This window comes from Chanodichthys erythropterus, chromosome 3 (assembly GCF_024489055.1).
Source record: "Chanodichthys erythropterus isolate Z2021 chromosome 3, ASM2448905v1, whole genome shotgun sequence".
Classification (NCBI taxonomy): Eukaryota; Metazoa; Chordata; class Actinopteri; order Cypriniformes; family Xenocyprididae; genus Chanodichthys; species Chanodichthys erythropterus.
In genome coordinates, this window is record NC_090223.1 from 39711483 (window position 1) to 39724554 (window position 13072).

The 13072-nt window shown below is 38.4% G+C and overlaps 1 protein-coding gene across 2 annotated transcripts in view; it reads left to right on the forward strand.

The window, feature by feature from the left end:
• csnk1da (casein kinase 1, delta a) overlaps positions 1-12272 on the forward strand; it is a 31185-nt gene extending 18913 nt beyond the window's left edge. Inside the window, exons 6-10 of one of the 2 annotated variants that reach the window (XM_067382230.1) lie at positions 243-391; positions 507-678; positions 1397-1509; positions 2702-2770; positions 10132-12272. In XM_067382230.1, the coding sequence (XP_067238331.1) occupies positions 243-391; positions 507-678; positions 1397-1509; positions 2702-2734 (467 nt within the window). In that variant the 3' untranslated portion in view covers positions 2735-2770; positions 10132-12272. The remainder of the gene's footprint in view (positions 1-242; positions 392-506; positions 679-1396; positions 1510-2701; positions 2771-10131) is intronic. The other variant, XM_067382229.1, reaches the window with a different exon arrangement.
• The last annotated feature ends 800 nt before the right edge of the window (positions 12273-13072 follow it).

Sequence of the window (13072 nt, forward strand, 5' to 3'; positions counted from 1 at the left end):
TTTATTCAGCAAGGATTCATTAAATTGATCAAAAGTGACAGCTGACACATTTGCAATGTTATATAAGATTCCAGTTTCAAATAAACACCGTTCTTTTGAACTTTCTATTCAGAATCCTGAAAAAAAAATGCAGACTTTGTGAGCATAAGACCTCCTTTAAAAGCATGAAAAAAAGCATAGTTGACCTGAAATCTGAACAAATTGACTGAATTTTTTTTAATTGCCTTTTTGTTTGTTTCCAGCTGAGTTTGCCACATACCTCAACTTTTGCCGTTCCCTTCGCTTTGACGACAAACCCGACTACTCTTACCTGAGACAGCTCTTCAGGAACCTTTTCCACCGGCAAGGCTTTTCATACGACTACGTGTTTGACTGGAATATGCTCAAATTTGTGAGTGTCAAATGGGTTGTCTTTGCATGGTTGCTGTATTTCTAAAATTGTTCTTGGTTTTTATTGTGGTCTTTTTGACTTCATACTTTTATTTATGATGTGTTGTGCTGTTTAGGGTGCAAACAGAGCGGCAGAAGATCCGGAGCGGGAGCGGAGGGACCGAGAGGAAAGATTGCGGCACGGGCGGAATCCTGCTGCCCGTGGCATGATGCCTTCCAGCTCAGCTAGACCCAGAGGAACGCAAGAAGTAGCACCTCCCACACCCCTCACGCCAACCTCACACACAGGTAAGACGTCCACTGCTGTCTGTTGGCGCTTGTTTTTAATCTCAGTAAAATAAAATGGTATGTTTATGACTCAAACATCTAAAGGATGGTTTTTCTTTGTGCATGAGGATTGTTTTGAATTGGAAAACACACCAGTCTTTTCTTTCTTTTCACTGCTTCATATCGAGACACATTTGTATTCATCAGCTACATTTTTTTTCCTGTCTTTTGTTGTCATCTTAGCTGAAAGGAAGTGGTTAAAGGCCTGCAAGCTACTACGCTCAGCAGGATGTTTGCTAGACATGACTTAAATTTGCTAGCGTTTGCTTTATCGAAGGGTGGAGGTTCACACACACAGACATTTCCCCATACAAGACACATAAACAGTGACCCTGCACTGGTCTTGTTAGCAGTAAGCTAAGAGCCGTTAAGTGTAGAGTTAGCAGAGCCTCAAGGAGGCACAAAAACTCATAAACCACCATATGTCACATTTACCAGAGTCCAAGTAAACTTCAGTTTCTTTAATTCAAATAACACTTATTCTCAGTGGAGCCATAAGATCAGTGCAGGGCAGTTTTTCCAGTTTGGTGTAATTACTTTGTGGTTCAGACATTGGAAAACAGAAGGCTTTTTGTTTAGGTGGACGTGACCCAATGTGTGTGGTCAGTGTCTGTTTTTTTTGTTCCATTTTTCCATACTTTTGATGACACATGTCTTCCTCTTTTTCTCTTTTTGCCAGGAATGGAGCGAGAGAGGAAGGTCAGTATGAGACTGCACCGGGGAGCCCCTGTCAACATTTCCTCCTCTGATCTAACTGGCCGTCAGGACACCTCACGCATGTCCACATCACAGGTAACAACTTTATAAGATGAAATGCCCTGCTTTTTTTTTGCCCACCATTGCCTGTGTGTTTGGCAGCAGTAGTGTCTGTTTCTGGCCCTAGCTCCCCTGCTCTTAAATGGCCCTGTCTTTATTTCCTGACCATTCCAACCACAAAAGAGATCACTTTGGTTAGTAGAGCTTTATAAACAAACTTCTCCACAATTGCTTTCCAGCAAAGAGACAAAGGGAAAGACGATAGAGAGTGATAGCCATGAAAGAATGCTCAGATAGAGCTCGTGTCTGCTGTGGCCTGGCATGATCTGGAGCCGGTGTCATGGTTTACAGGGCTGTTGGCATGTCATTATGAAAGCACTCTGCTCTGAAAGGTGTTTTTGGGCTACCTATGCTGTATAGCTTATCTAGAAATTTGCTTTCAAAAGTGAAATAGACAGTATGTGAATAGATGTAGAAGACAAAATAGTAAATAACTTGGTATGTTTTTACCCTGATACATTTTCAAATCCTACCAAGTTAAGGAAATAGAAATGCATCTTCATTCGCTTTCTACTAAATTTTGTCATATTATATATTATTATTTTTATACATTATGTATATATATATATATTTTATTGATATTGCTGGGCTTAACAGTAAGATTTTTTTTTTTTTTTTTTTGTCAGATTATGATTATTTAAAAAAAAATCACGGAATGTGTTGCAGAACTTGACATTAATTTCTTTTTCTTTTTTTAAAATGTTTCTTTCAAGACTAGCACAAATCACTCTCTCCATTATCTCTAGAGCTAAAAAAAGTTGCATTGCTGACATATTTACTCGAATTTGCAAAACAACATTGTTCAGAACACCAGAATTTTACATTTGCAAAGCATCAAAACTGGTGGACTTAACTGTAATGTAAGTCAGTTGAAACGCAAGCACCGGCCCTAGGCCATTGGGTCATCCATATTGTTGAGCCCTGTATTGTGTAACCACTGCCACATATTTCGGATTTTATTTGCGTAGAGTTCTTTTCAAAACTTGTGATACTTTCTTGGCATGCTGCCCAGAGTCATAATTCTGTCTACAGAGTCTCTGGTGATTTTAATATTTGTTGTAAGGCTTTTTTTTTCAGATCCGCATTTTTGCAGTGTTTACCACATTGTTGTTGATTTTTCTTCACAAATAAATATGTTTCCCCCCCTCCACCCACCCACCCACTTCAGAATAGCATTCCCTATGATCACCACGGCAAGTAGATGCTCGCCATGTTCTGGTATGAGAGACAGCATTGGGTGAGTGACAGTTCGGTACAATGCCTTTTTTTTTACCTGGACTACCTCCACCTCCCTGCATTGAGTAATATGCTCCCTGTCCCACATCACTGCTGTACGGCTGTTACGCAGCACATGACTCTCGCAGAATGAAGAGAGACTTCACTACTTCATTCTCAACTGTAATTCAGATAAAGCAGGCAGATGTTTAGCAAATGCTTTTGAAGCATTTCACTGAAAAGCAATATGGTGTTATTCAAAAAAAGCACCAGAAGTAAAAGCCCCATTCATTTTCTCAATAGAGAAATCTACCATCAGCTCTGAGATTTTCTTGTGAATATTATCAAAAGAATGTTGTGCAAACATTGTTGAAGATAAGCACCCAGACAGTCACTTTCTGACGTTACAATCTAGTTTCTGCCCAAAAGCAGTTTCTTCAGGTTAACTGAGGCTTCTGTTCAAACAGAATGTTATTTAGAATTTTTGATGTTTTGCTTTCAACAAATATTGTTTTTATACTTAATGTCTGTTTCATATATTGCATTACAAACTCCGCCTACTTGCACTCGTATTTTGAGTGTGATTCATTGGCCAAAAAAAGAAGAAACAAAATAGTTAATGAAGAATTTGACTGATAGCATTATTATTAGCTATCATGATTCTTTTGGCTATGATAAAAATGTAGTGAAAATCTTGTTGTGACAGCCCTGTTTCATCTCTAAGATGGCTGATTGGTTTGGTTTGCAGTTTAAAGGGTTAGTTCACCCAAAAATGAAAATTCTGTCATTAATGACTCACCCACATGTCGTTCCACACCCGTAAGACCTTCGTTCATCTTCAGAACACAAATTAAGATATTTTTGATGAAATCTGATGGCTCACTGTGGCCTCCGTTGAGAGCATGATAATTAACACATTTAAATGTCTTTAGTAGCTTTCTGGACATCTGAATAAGTTCATGTGACTACAGTGGTTCAACCTTAATGTTATGAAGAGACGAGAATACTTTTTGTGCGTCAAAAAAACAAAATAATGACTTTATTCATCAATATCTAGTGATGGGCGACTTCAAAACACTGCTTCATGAAGCTTCGAAGCTTTACGAATCTTTTGCTTCAAATCAGTGGTTCGGAGCTGCCAAAGTCTCGCCTCCCAGTGGTGAACCATTGAAATTTCGAAACTCTTATGACGTAACGAAGCCTCGTTTACTGAAATCATGTGACTTTGACAGTTTGATACACGCTCATCAAAAATATCTTAATTTGTGTTCTGAAGATGAATGAAGATCTTATGGGTGTGGAACGACATGAGGGTGAGTAATAACAATTTTCATTTTTGGGTGAACTAACACTTTTAAGCCGGGTGCACACGGTGCGATTTATAATAGTGCTTTACGATTGTTGCTTGTCAGACTATACGAACATTGTCACACTGTGTGGGATCTTAGCTGTCATTTATGTCAGACTGCACGACACTCAAGACGCGTTAAAAATGAACGCGCACGTGAAAACTTGTCCCGAGTTTTAAATCAGCCCTGTGACCTGCATTATATGCGGGACTGAAATGGTGGCTAACAAAGAAATCTCTGGTGTTCATTTTGATCACGGCTTGTCTTGAAAAATAAGTCACTTTGACAGTTGTCGTAGAAGAAGTCACAATGCAGGACTGTGCGCCAAATATTCTGACAGAATTTCATCAGGTAAAAATTTAATCGTAACAGTCATTAATCGGCTGTCTGTGAATGTCAAAATAACAACCAGAGACTACAGATTTTATCCTAGGATCAGAGGTATCTTTTAGGATTTTTTAAAAATTGGTCTCAGATGACCAAATCGTGGCCAAAATTGCACAGTGTGCACTCGGATTTAGACTTGTAATTGAGGAATTCTTTTGAAATGACTACAGGGAAAATGAATGGGAAAAATGCTTCTGGAACTATTGCCATTGAAATATTAGGCGATCACTGTTCTACACCGAAACCACCAGTATTCATAGCTGGGGTAATTGCGTACTTGATTCCAGCTTCATCATGGTTAGCAGTTTATGACCTCGCACCCCAGTTTAATGACTCGAATGGTATTTTTAATCCTTGCAGAGAAAGTAATTCATAACACCAGATGATGTGATGCGTTACTCACAGATGGACAGTACTGTTATCCTCTGAGCCATTTTTAACTGAACTGAACTGTTGGGCTTATTTTTACCAAAAAAAGAAAAAAAAGTGCTAAAGCATCAGTCTCAGATGCTCCAGAAAAGATTCCCTGCTAGAAAAAACTGCTAAAAGCATAATTTCAACCCTCAGTGGTTTAGAGTATGCAACTACACTATTATCTTTCTTTTTAGTCATGTAAATGTCTGGCCGACATATCTCCATATCCCAAATTTGATCTCATCAAGAGTTATAAACAAAAAACGCGCACCGCTTTTTCTAAGTATTAAGCTTCTATATACACGTATGCCCACCAGACCATTTGTCCCCCACTGTCCTAAACAACTACTAGCAGCCTACACATGATCACCATGTACTCGGATGTATTTAGACAAACCCAATAATTGACTGTTTTAATCTAGTGTTTGGAGAGCTGATGAAAAATCAGTCGCTGAAGCAGAAAGGAAGCTCAAATGCCGTGCAGCAGAGCGCTGTAGATTGTGTGCTGTGCAGCGCTCTCTGCCTGTGACTGTGTGTTTCTACACTCTACTCTGTGATGTGTCAGTAACCTGTAGTTGCCTGGGTGTGGATGCCTCTTTCTGTCTCACTCTTTTAACCCCCAGTGCTTGGTATTGGCTGTTTCTGGCATGCAGTGTGACCACCCAGACTGTGCTCCTGTGCCCACACTTATCAATGCAGCTTTACACTTACAAGCCTTTTTGCTTTTAATTGTTTGTAAAGAGTGTAAAACTGCTGCTTATAACCTCATTTTACAGAAAACTGCCACACTTCCTTTATAGTTTGTGCCCTGAATGAAATATGTTTACTTGTAGTCTCAGATTTGCTGAACGGCTCACCTCTACAGCTCTTTTGTTCCCTCTGTAATGTCAGAGACAGATTCACCCCCGCCCTTTTGAGAGCAACATGATTGGCCTCAGAGTCCTGGTGGCCCCCCTGCACTGCCATGCCTTTGACGGAGGATCATGAAAAATGTATCGCCACCTAGTAATTAATCACCTCAGATTTTATGCATCTGAAGGTGCAAGACACAATTAGCTGTCGCCCCTCCCCCACTCTTGAAATAGCACGCCATTTGTGTTCCTCATTGGAAACCAAAAATACAGTGCATTGCCCCCCCCCCCCCTCCTTTGTGTTTGGTGTTATAAACCTTGTTCCCTCCTCTCCTGCCATATGCCCTCTGCTGTGGCAGGCCATGGGGGAGCTCAGAGGATGGCCCCAGGACCACCTAAAATATTTAGGACTCAGAGCATGCAGACACAAACCGTTAACCCCCTGTAAGGATTAGTGATGCACCAACATTTCAGCCATTCAAAACTGTTTTGACTGAAAATGAATTTTAAAACCGTTTTGGAAAGCTGAAATTGACCTGCGTGAAGTTGGCCCCCCACCCAACGCAAAACGTCTGCAAAATAGTCTCAATCGTTTGTGCTCCTTTTGTGCTGCTTTGGGTTTTTTTTTTAGGTATTAGAATGACCTATAAATATTCTTTTGAGATCACCAGGCCCCCCTACATGTTCCAAATTCACCTAAAATAGTCTCAATCGTTTGTGCTGGTTTGTCCCGGTGAAATTTTTGTTTGTGCTGCTTTCGATTTTTAAAATATTAAAAGAATTGGGTATTCATTCTCAGGTCCCTCAACCCCCCACATGCTCCAGCTTTGCCCAAAATAGTCTCAAACGTTTGTGCTTCATTTGTGCAGGTAAAAGTTTGGTTTGTGCTGCTTCGTTTTTTTAGATATGTCTATTAAAATAATATTTATAAAATCTGAGGTCAATCATCCCCCCACATGCTCCAAGTTCACCACAAACAGTCGCAATCGTTTGTGCTGATAAGTTTCATTTGTGCTGCCTCGCTGTTTTTTTTTTTTTTTTTCATTTTGGTTTTGTAAAGAAATAATGAAAAAACAATATTGGATGTTTAATTGGGGTCCGGGTCCGTCATCCGTGCAACTGGTAGGCTGATTTGATTTTTTACTTAAAAAGAAATCAAGAGGAATAAGAAAGCGTTTGATTTTTGTTTTGTGTAAAAAAACTGAAAACTGAAAAATAAAGCTAGATTTTTTTGTAATTTTATTCATGGGTGAAAAATGTGATTATTCTTTAATATTTGTTTCGCATGAGTGACGCCCTGAAACCCCATTCAACTTATGTCTTGCATGTCCCATCATGCAAGTTCATCTGATGTAGGCTACTGCTCTGCATATTAGTTAATTTTTTTTTTGTTTCATATATTTCTTGCCAATGTAGCCTACATCTATAGTGCAGAGCACAACAATACTTCTCTTGTCCGCGGAGGCGCCTGCGCAAACCCTTCCATTGTTTTCTGATATTTTAGGTTTTTCCAATGAAACATAAATGATGTTATTATTTATAAGAATAAAAAACAAACCAAAAAATTGCTTGTAATAACGAGTGAAACATGTTGCATCATTAGGTTTTACTTAGGCCTTTTATGAATAAAATAAATACAAATAAATAAAAATTCCCTCAATGACCAATTTTAGACCACATAAAGCCAAAATGAGTATTTTTAGGGGCCCCCCACACATTTGAAACTAATTTTAAAGCATAAACTAATTTGTTTAACCCATAAACCAAAAATACAAAAAGTCTTATATAGGCTGAATTCTTTTTTGTCTTTGTTAATTTTCAAGTAAAATCAAATTAAACGAATGCCTTTATTTGTTTTTTCGATTTGGTTTAGTTAGACAATTAAATAAGTTGTATTTTCTTGACGTAGGCTAATTAATTGAAGGAATCACACGGACTGATGCAGCTTTTTTTGATGCAACAACTTTCCGTTTCTGACACGCGGTTGTCACTGAAAAGGAGGAAAGCAAACAGAGACTTAATTTGAAATCACATTGCTCCTACTATTTCTGTTGATGTCTATGCTTTGATATATATAGCCTAATAGTCACTATAATATGCTCTTATGCGATTTGCATTTTCAGCCATTCAGTGTCATTCATTTCAATGCAATCAATGTCTAATATTTATAAAGCGAGGCAGCACAAATTAAATTTTTATTGACAAACGACTGTTTGTGGTGAATTTGGAGCATGTGGGGGGCTGAGAGACCTCAAAATGAATTGCCAATTCTTTTAATATTTTAAAAACCGAAGCAGCACAAACGAAAATTTCACCAGCACAAACGAAGCACAAACAAACAAGACTATCTAGGGTGAATTTGAAGCATAGCCTATGTGGGGTGGGGGGCTGAGTGACCTGAGATTTTATAAATATTATTTTAACAGGCATATCTAAAAAAAAAAAAAAAAAAAAAAAAAAGACCTGAAGCAGCACAATCAACTTTTACCAGCACAAACGGAGCACAAACAACCTATTTTGGGTGAATTTGGAGCATGTGGGGGGGCTGAGTGACGTCATCGCCTATAATTCAAAGTCTAATATTTTAAATTGAAAGCAGCACAAACAAAACTTTTACCGGCACAAACCAGCACAAACGTTTGAGACTATTTTTGGTGAATTTGGAACATGTGGGGGGCTGAGTGACCTCAGATTGACCTATAAATATTCTTTTTTATTCATTTATTTTCATTAAATATTCGTTTTTGATCTTCGTTTTAATGAACCAAGATGTTTTAGTCCTTACTGTTTCCAGTTGATGCGCAAACAAAACTTCACTAAAGTAGCCTATTTGTAGCATGCCTACCACCCAATAATTACAAAAAGCTTTATTTCAAACAAATCAAATGTTGTTTTGACGCTCAATGTGGAGTGACGGATTGCTGTATCCGATGTTGATTATCAAATGTATTTGATTTGAATATTAAACTTTTAATTTTGGTTTCGGTTTTTAGCTAAATGAAAACTCTCATTTCGTTTTTGTTAAATTAATTTTGGTGTATCACTAGTAAAAATTGTATTCTTTGAGAAGTTAAATTGACCTGGGCTTAGAATCGTGGAACAAAATTAGAAAACAAATCTGATTTCAACCTTTTGTCCCAAGGGCACAAAGCTCAAATTCATGATGAAGCTGATAGCATGACATCATGAATCTGAAAATGGTGATTCTGAGTACTGAATAGACTGTTTACATCTGGTATTAAGTGAAATCTATCTCGGATGATCAGAGAAAGTCTTGTGCATGTGTTGTAAATGCACACTTACAAGTCATATATAACCAGCAAAGCTTTAAACTTTTGTTTCAGTGCTGTGGTTGATTGACAGGTGAATACGCGGACCTTTGAGGTTTTGCATGTTTGCATTTCAAATGCGATGTTCATATTTTAACTGCTTCATACTGTGATTTGAACGATTGGATCAGAGAGTGTTTTGGACCCTGTTTACACCTGTACGTACCACTTGTGATCGGATCTCGCGAGACTTGCTGATCTTTATACCAGATGCAAACGGGGCTCTCAGACACATGATTTTAAGTCATTGGTATCCTACACATTCCCATGACATAGCCATTGTTCCCCTATTCCCATGAGTCATCTCAGTCTATGTTCACACAGCAGAATGATATAGTTGTCAGTCCTGTTTGGAGTGTTAAATAGGATTCATTTACTCATTATGAAAGAATTTATCTTATATATGGACAGTCTTTAATATTTGTAAGGCACAACTGAATTCAGAGAGCATGTTAAGTTGATATGTGCTATAAATGAACAGAACCACAGTTGACAGCTAGTGTCACATTGATTTGAGGTACACTGCCATACATTTTTTTTTTAAACAAATTAATACTTTTATTCAGTATGGACATGACAGTAAAAGTATTTATAATGTTAGAAAAAATGTCTATTTCAAATAAATGCTGTTGAATGTTCTATTCATTAAAGAATCCTGGAAAAAAAAAAGCTATCACGGTTTCCACAAAAATTAAGCAGCACAACTGTTTTAAACAGAAATAATGATTAGAAGTGTTACCTGAGCACCACGTTTGAATGGTTGTGTATCTGGATCCAATTCAATGTCTTTATTTACTATTATTATCTGTTGCTGTGGCTACAGGCATTATGTAAGAGTTGGAGAAGGAATTTTAGTGACGCGCATTAAGACGTCATACGTGTCCAGGACTGTTTCACATCACGCCTAACACAGTTGTCACTCCCAAACTCCCTGACTGTGTGAACAGCCTAAAAAAAAAGTGTCAGGAAGCCACTGAGATATTCTCAGCAACAGTTTGCTTTTGTATCATGTGGTGCACAGAAACTGATGTGCGTCTCTCCTCTCCACCCCAGGCTCTTTCTCGCGTCACCCCAAGTGGCCTGCAGTCTGCCGTACCTCGATGAGACCCTCCACATGCCTCGAGAGCAGACCAACCACGGCCCTGATCTGCACTAGGACTTCTCCAGCAGCCTCTAACCATGTGAAATCAACCTCAGCAAATCAAATCGAAACAGACTTCATTTCCTCCTTCCTCTCAATGCAATTAAATACACTTGAGAGTCACGCAAAACTTGAGAGATGGACAGTTTTTGGTTTTCTTTTCTTCTTTTGGCACATACACCACACACACAAACATTTCCTCACATTTACACCTACACTACTCCAAAAAGACACCTTGGGCACGTTAGTTGTGCTTGTTAACATCACTTTCTGCCAGACAATCGCTGGCGAGACGGGGCGGGGCGGGGGGCGTGATTCTCGGCCATCGCTGCCTTTGACCCTCTGACACACTCCAGGAGGAAAGGGCCGTCCTCCTGCCGTTCAGAGGCCTGTTTGCAAAGCAGAGCGTCTTGGCTAAAGCCATGTACAATGGCTCTGATAGTGTGGCTCACCCTCTCCTGTTGCAAAAAAATTACTTTTACACAGCTTGGAATGCAGCTGTACTGATAGCCATTGACATTTTGCTTACCGTAATCTTTTATTTTTGTCTTTTTGTTTATGTACAACAGAGATTAAATTGATTTCACACTGGCTACAGTCTTTTGCAGATGAATCTTATCTTTTTGTTAGTTTAACAGCGTTAAGCTTAATGAAACATGCAGAATTATTAAATAGACTTGTTTGAAAGCCTGTTCGTTAATGTGGCAGGATGAAGACTGTGCCCTTTTTATGTCTTTTTGTAGTTTATTATGCGGAAGGCCAGGTGGAGAAACATACAGCAATGGTTCGAGTAGTCGTACTCACAGTACCACCTTCATACCGTTACAGCTTCTTAGATTTTATTATTATTTTTTAATTTTCTTTGCACCAAGCAACCTGGCCCTCTTTATCAAGTCTAGTAGTTTTTGCCCATTGATTTTTTTTTTTTTTTTTTTTTTTTTTTTTTATTGCATTCCCTAAAGCTTTTCATTTTGTTTTTCAAAAGCTGTGAAATGCCTGTATTGTATAGTTGTTGATGTTATTAATGTTGCTGTTTGTTTCTTTTTCTTTCTTTTTTTTTACCCCCTGAACTAAGCTTTTACAGTAACGCAGGCACACGTGGTTGGGTCAAAACTGTTGGACTGTTGTCACTAAAAACATTTATAGCAGTTCAGGAAGTCTAATAATGAGAAAAGGGCTTTGTTTTTCTGGCCAGAGGGTGTAAACTTTGAAAAACTCCTGTTAATAGGAGAGGTTTGGGCATATGTTGAGACAAACTGGCACTTTTTCTTTTACCATTTGTGTTTGGATTTGGAAGGCCAGCTTGTCTCATCGAGAGAACACCAGCCATCATTTAAGCCATGCCTGATTTCTTTTTGATTTTCTTTTGACTGACACTTTTAACAATTGAGATGCAAGATTTTGTTTTTCTTCAACTTTGTTTTCTGAGTATTAACAATGCTTTTAGTACTACTTTTCCCTTGTTTCAGAAGTGTGGTTCCTTGACTTACTGGTGCTATAAGTCACAGAGGACATGTGGAAGGGGCGAGCTGCCTGTCCATATCATTCAGCATAGTAGAGCGTAGGCTTTTTCTGTAGTCATGGGGTGGGGGGGCTAGTGGTGAAACTCAGAAAATTCTGTTGTCATGTATATAGGATGTTTCTAGTGATGGCAAAGTACCATTTTTTTCATAGCCACTGTCTGTGTGTGTGTGTATCGTGAGTATGGGGAAAAGGCTAGTGCTTAGAGAGGTGAGAGGGACTTTGTTCATTCTAGATTTAATAAGTTAGTAATTTTCTCTCCACTGGTGGTCTCACAGAAACAGCTGCTCCAGTACTGGTGGTGTTAAACGTAGGCACAAGTACACTTTGTCGGGGATCGAGCTATTATGGATTTCTCTATTTCATTTTTCTGGTTCATTCTACACACGACTGCTTGGCCAGTCCTTCTGCATCACACTGTGCTGTATCAGGTGGAATTATAGAAATCTTCCTTCCCTGGAAGATTTTTTTCCTCATTTGTATTGCCACTGTATTTGTGTATTTTAAAATGTGTAAATAAATTAATAAGTACTTGTAAGTTGTATTCATTTTTCATTTTCCCCTACATAAAAGATGCTTCTTAAGGGCATAGTCTCTTAAAAATGAAAATGTTCTCGCCCTCATGTCGTTCCCAACCCCTAACCTGACATTTGTACACCCTCGAAACGCACATTAAGGTATTTGTAATAAATCCTGAGAAATTAAGTGTGTAAACATAACTTTGACACTTCAAAAAGTTCACAAAGAGTGAACCTAAGAGCTGTCTTCTGAAGAGACATGATCGCTTCATACAGATTTTATTTAAAGGTTAGTTCACCCAAAACTGAAAATAATGTAATTAATTCCTCACCCTTATGTCGTTCCACATCTGTAAGACCTTTGTTCATCTTCAGAACACAAATTAAGATTTTTTTTGATGAAATCCGATGGCTCCATGAGGCCTCTATTGCCAGCAATTCCACTGAACTTCTCAAGATCCATAAAGGTACTCAAAACATATTTAAATCAGTTCATGTGAGTACAGTGGTTCTATCTTAATATTATAAAGTGTCGAGAATACTTTTTGTGCACTAAAAAAACAAAATAATGATTTTTCAACCAATTCAATGCCAATTTCAAAACACTGCTTCAAATCTTTACGAATCGAATCAGTGAATTGGAGCCCCCAAAGGCACGTGATTTCAGCAGTTTAGCCGTTTGATACGCGATCCGAATCACTGATTCGAAACAAAAGATTCGAAGCAGTGTTGAAATCGGCCATCGCTAGATTGAAAAGTCATTTTGTTTTTTTTTGGAGCACAAAAAGTATTCTCGTCGCTTTATAATATTAAT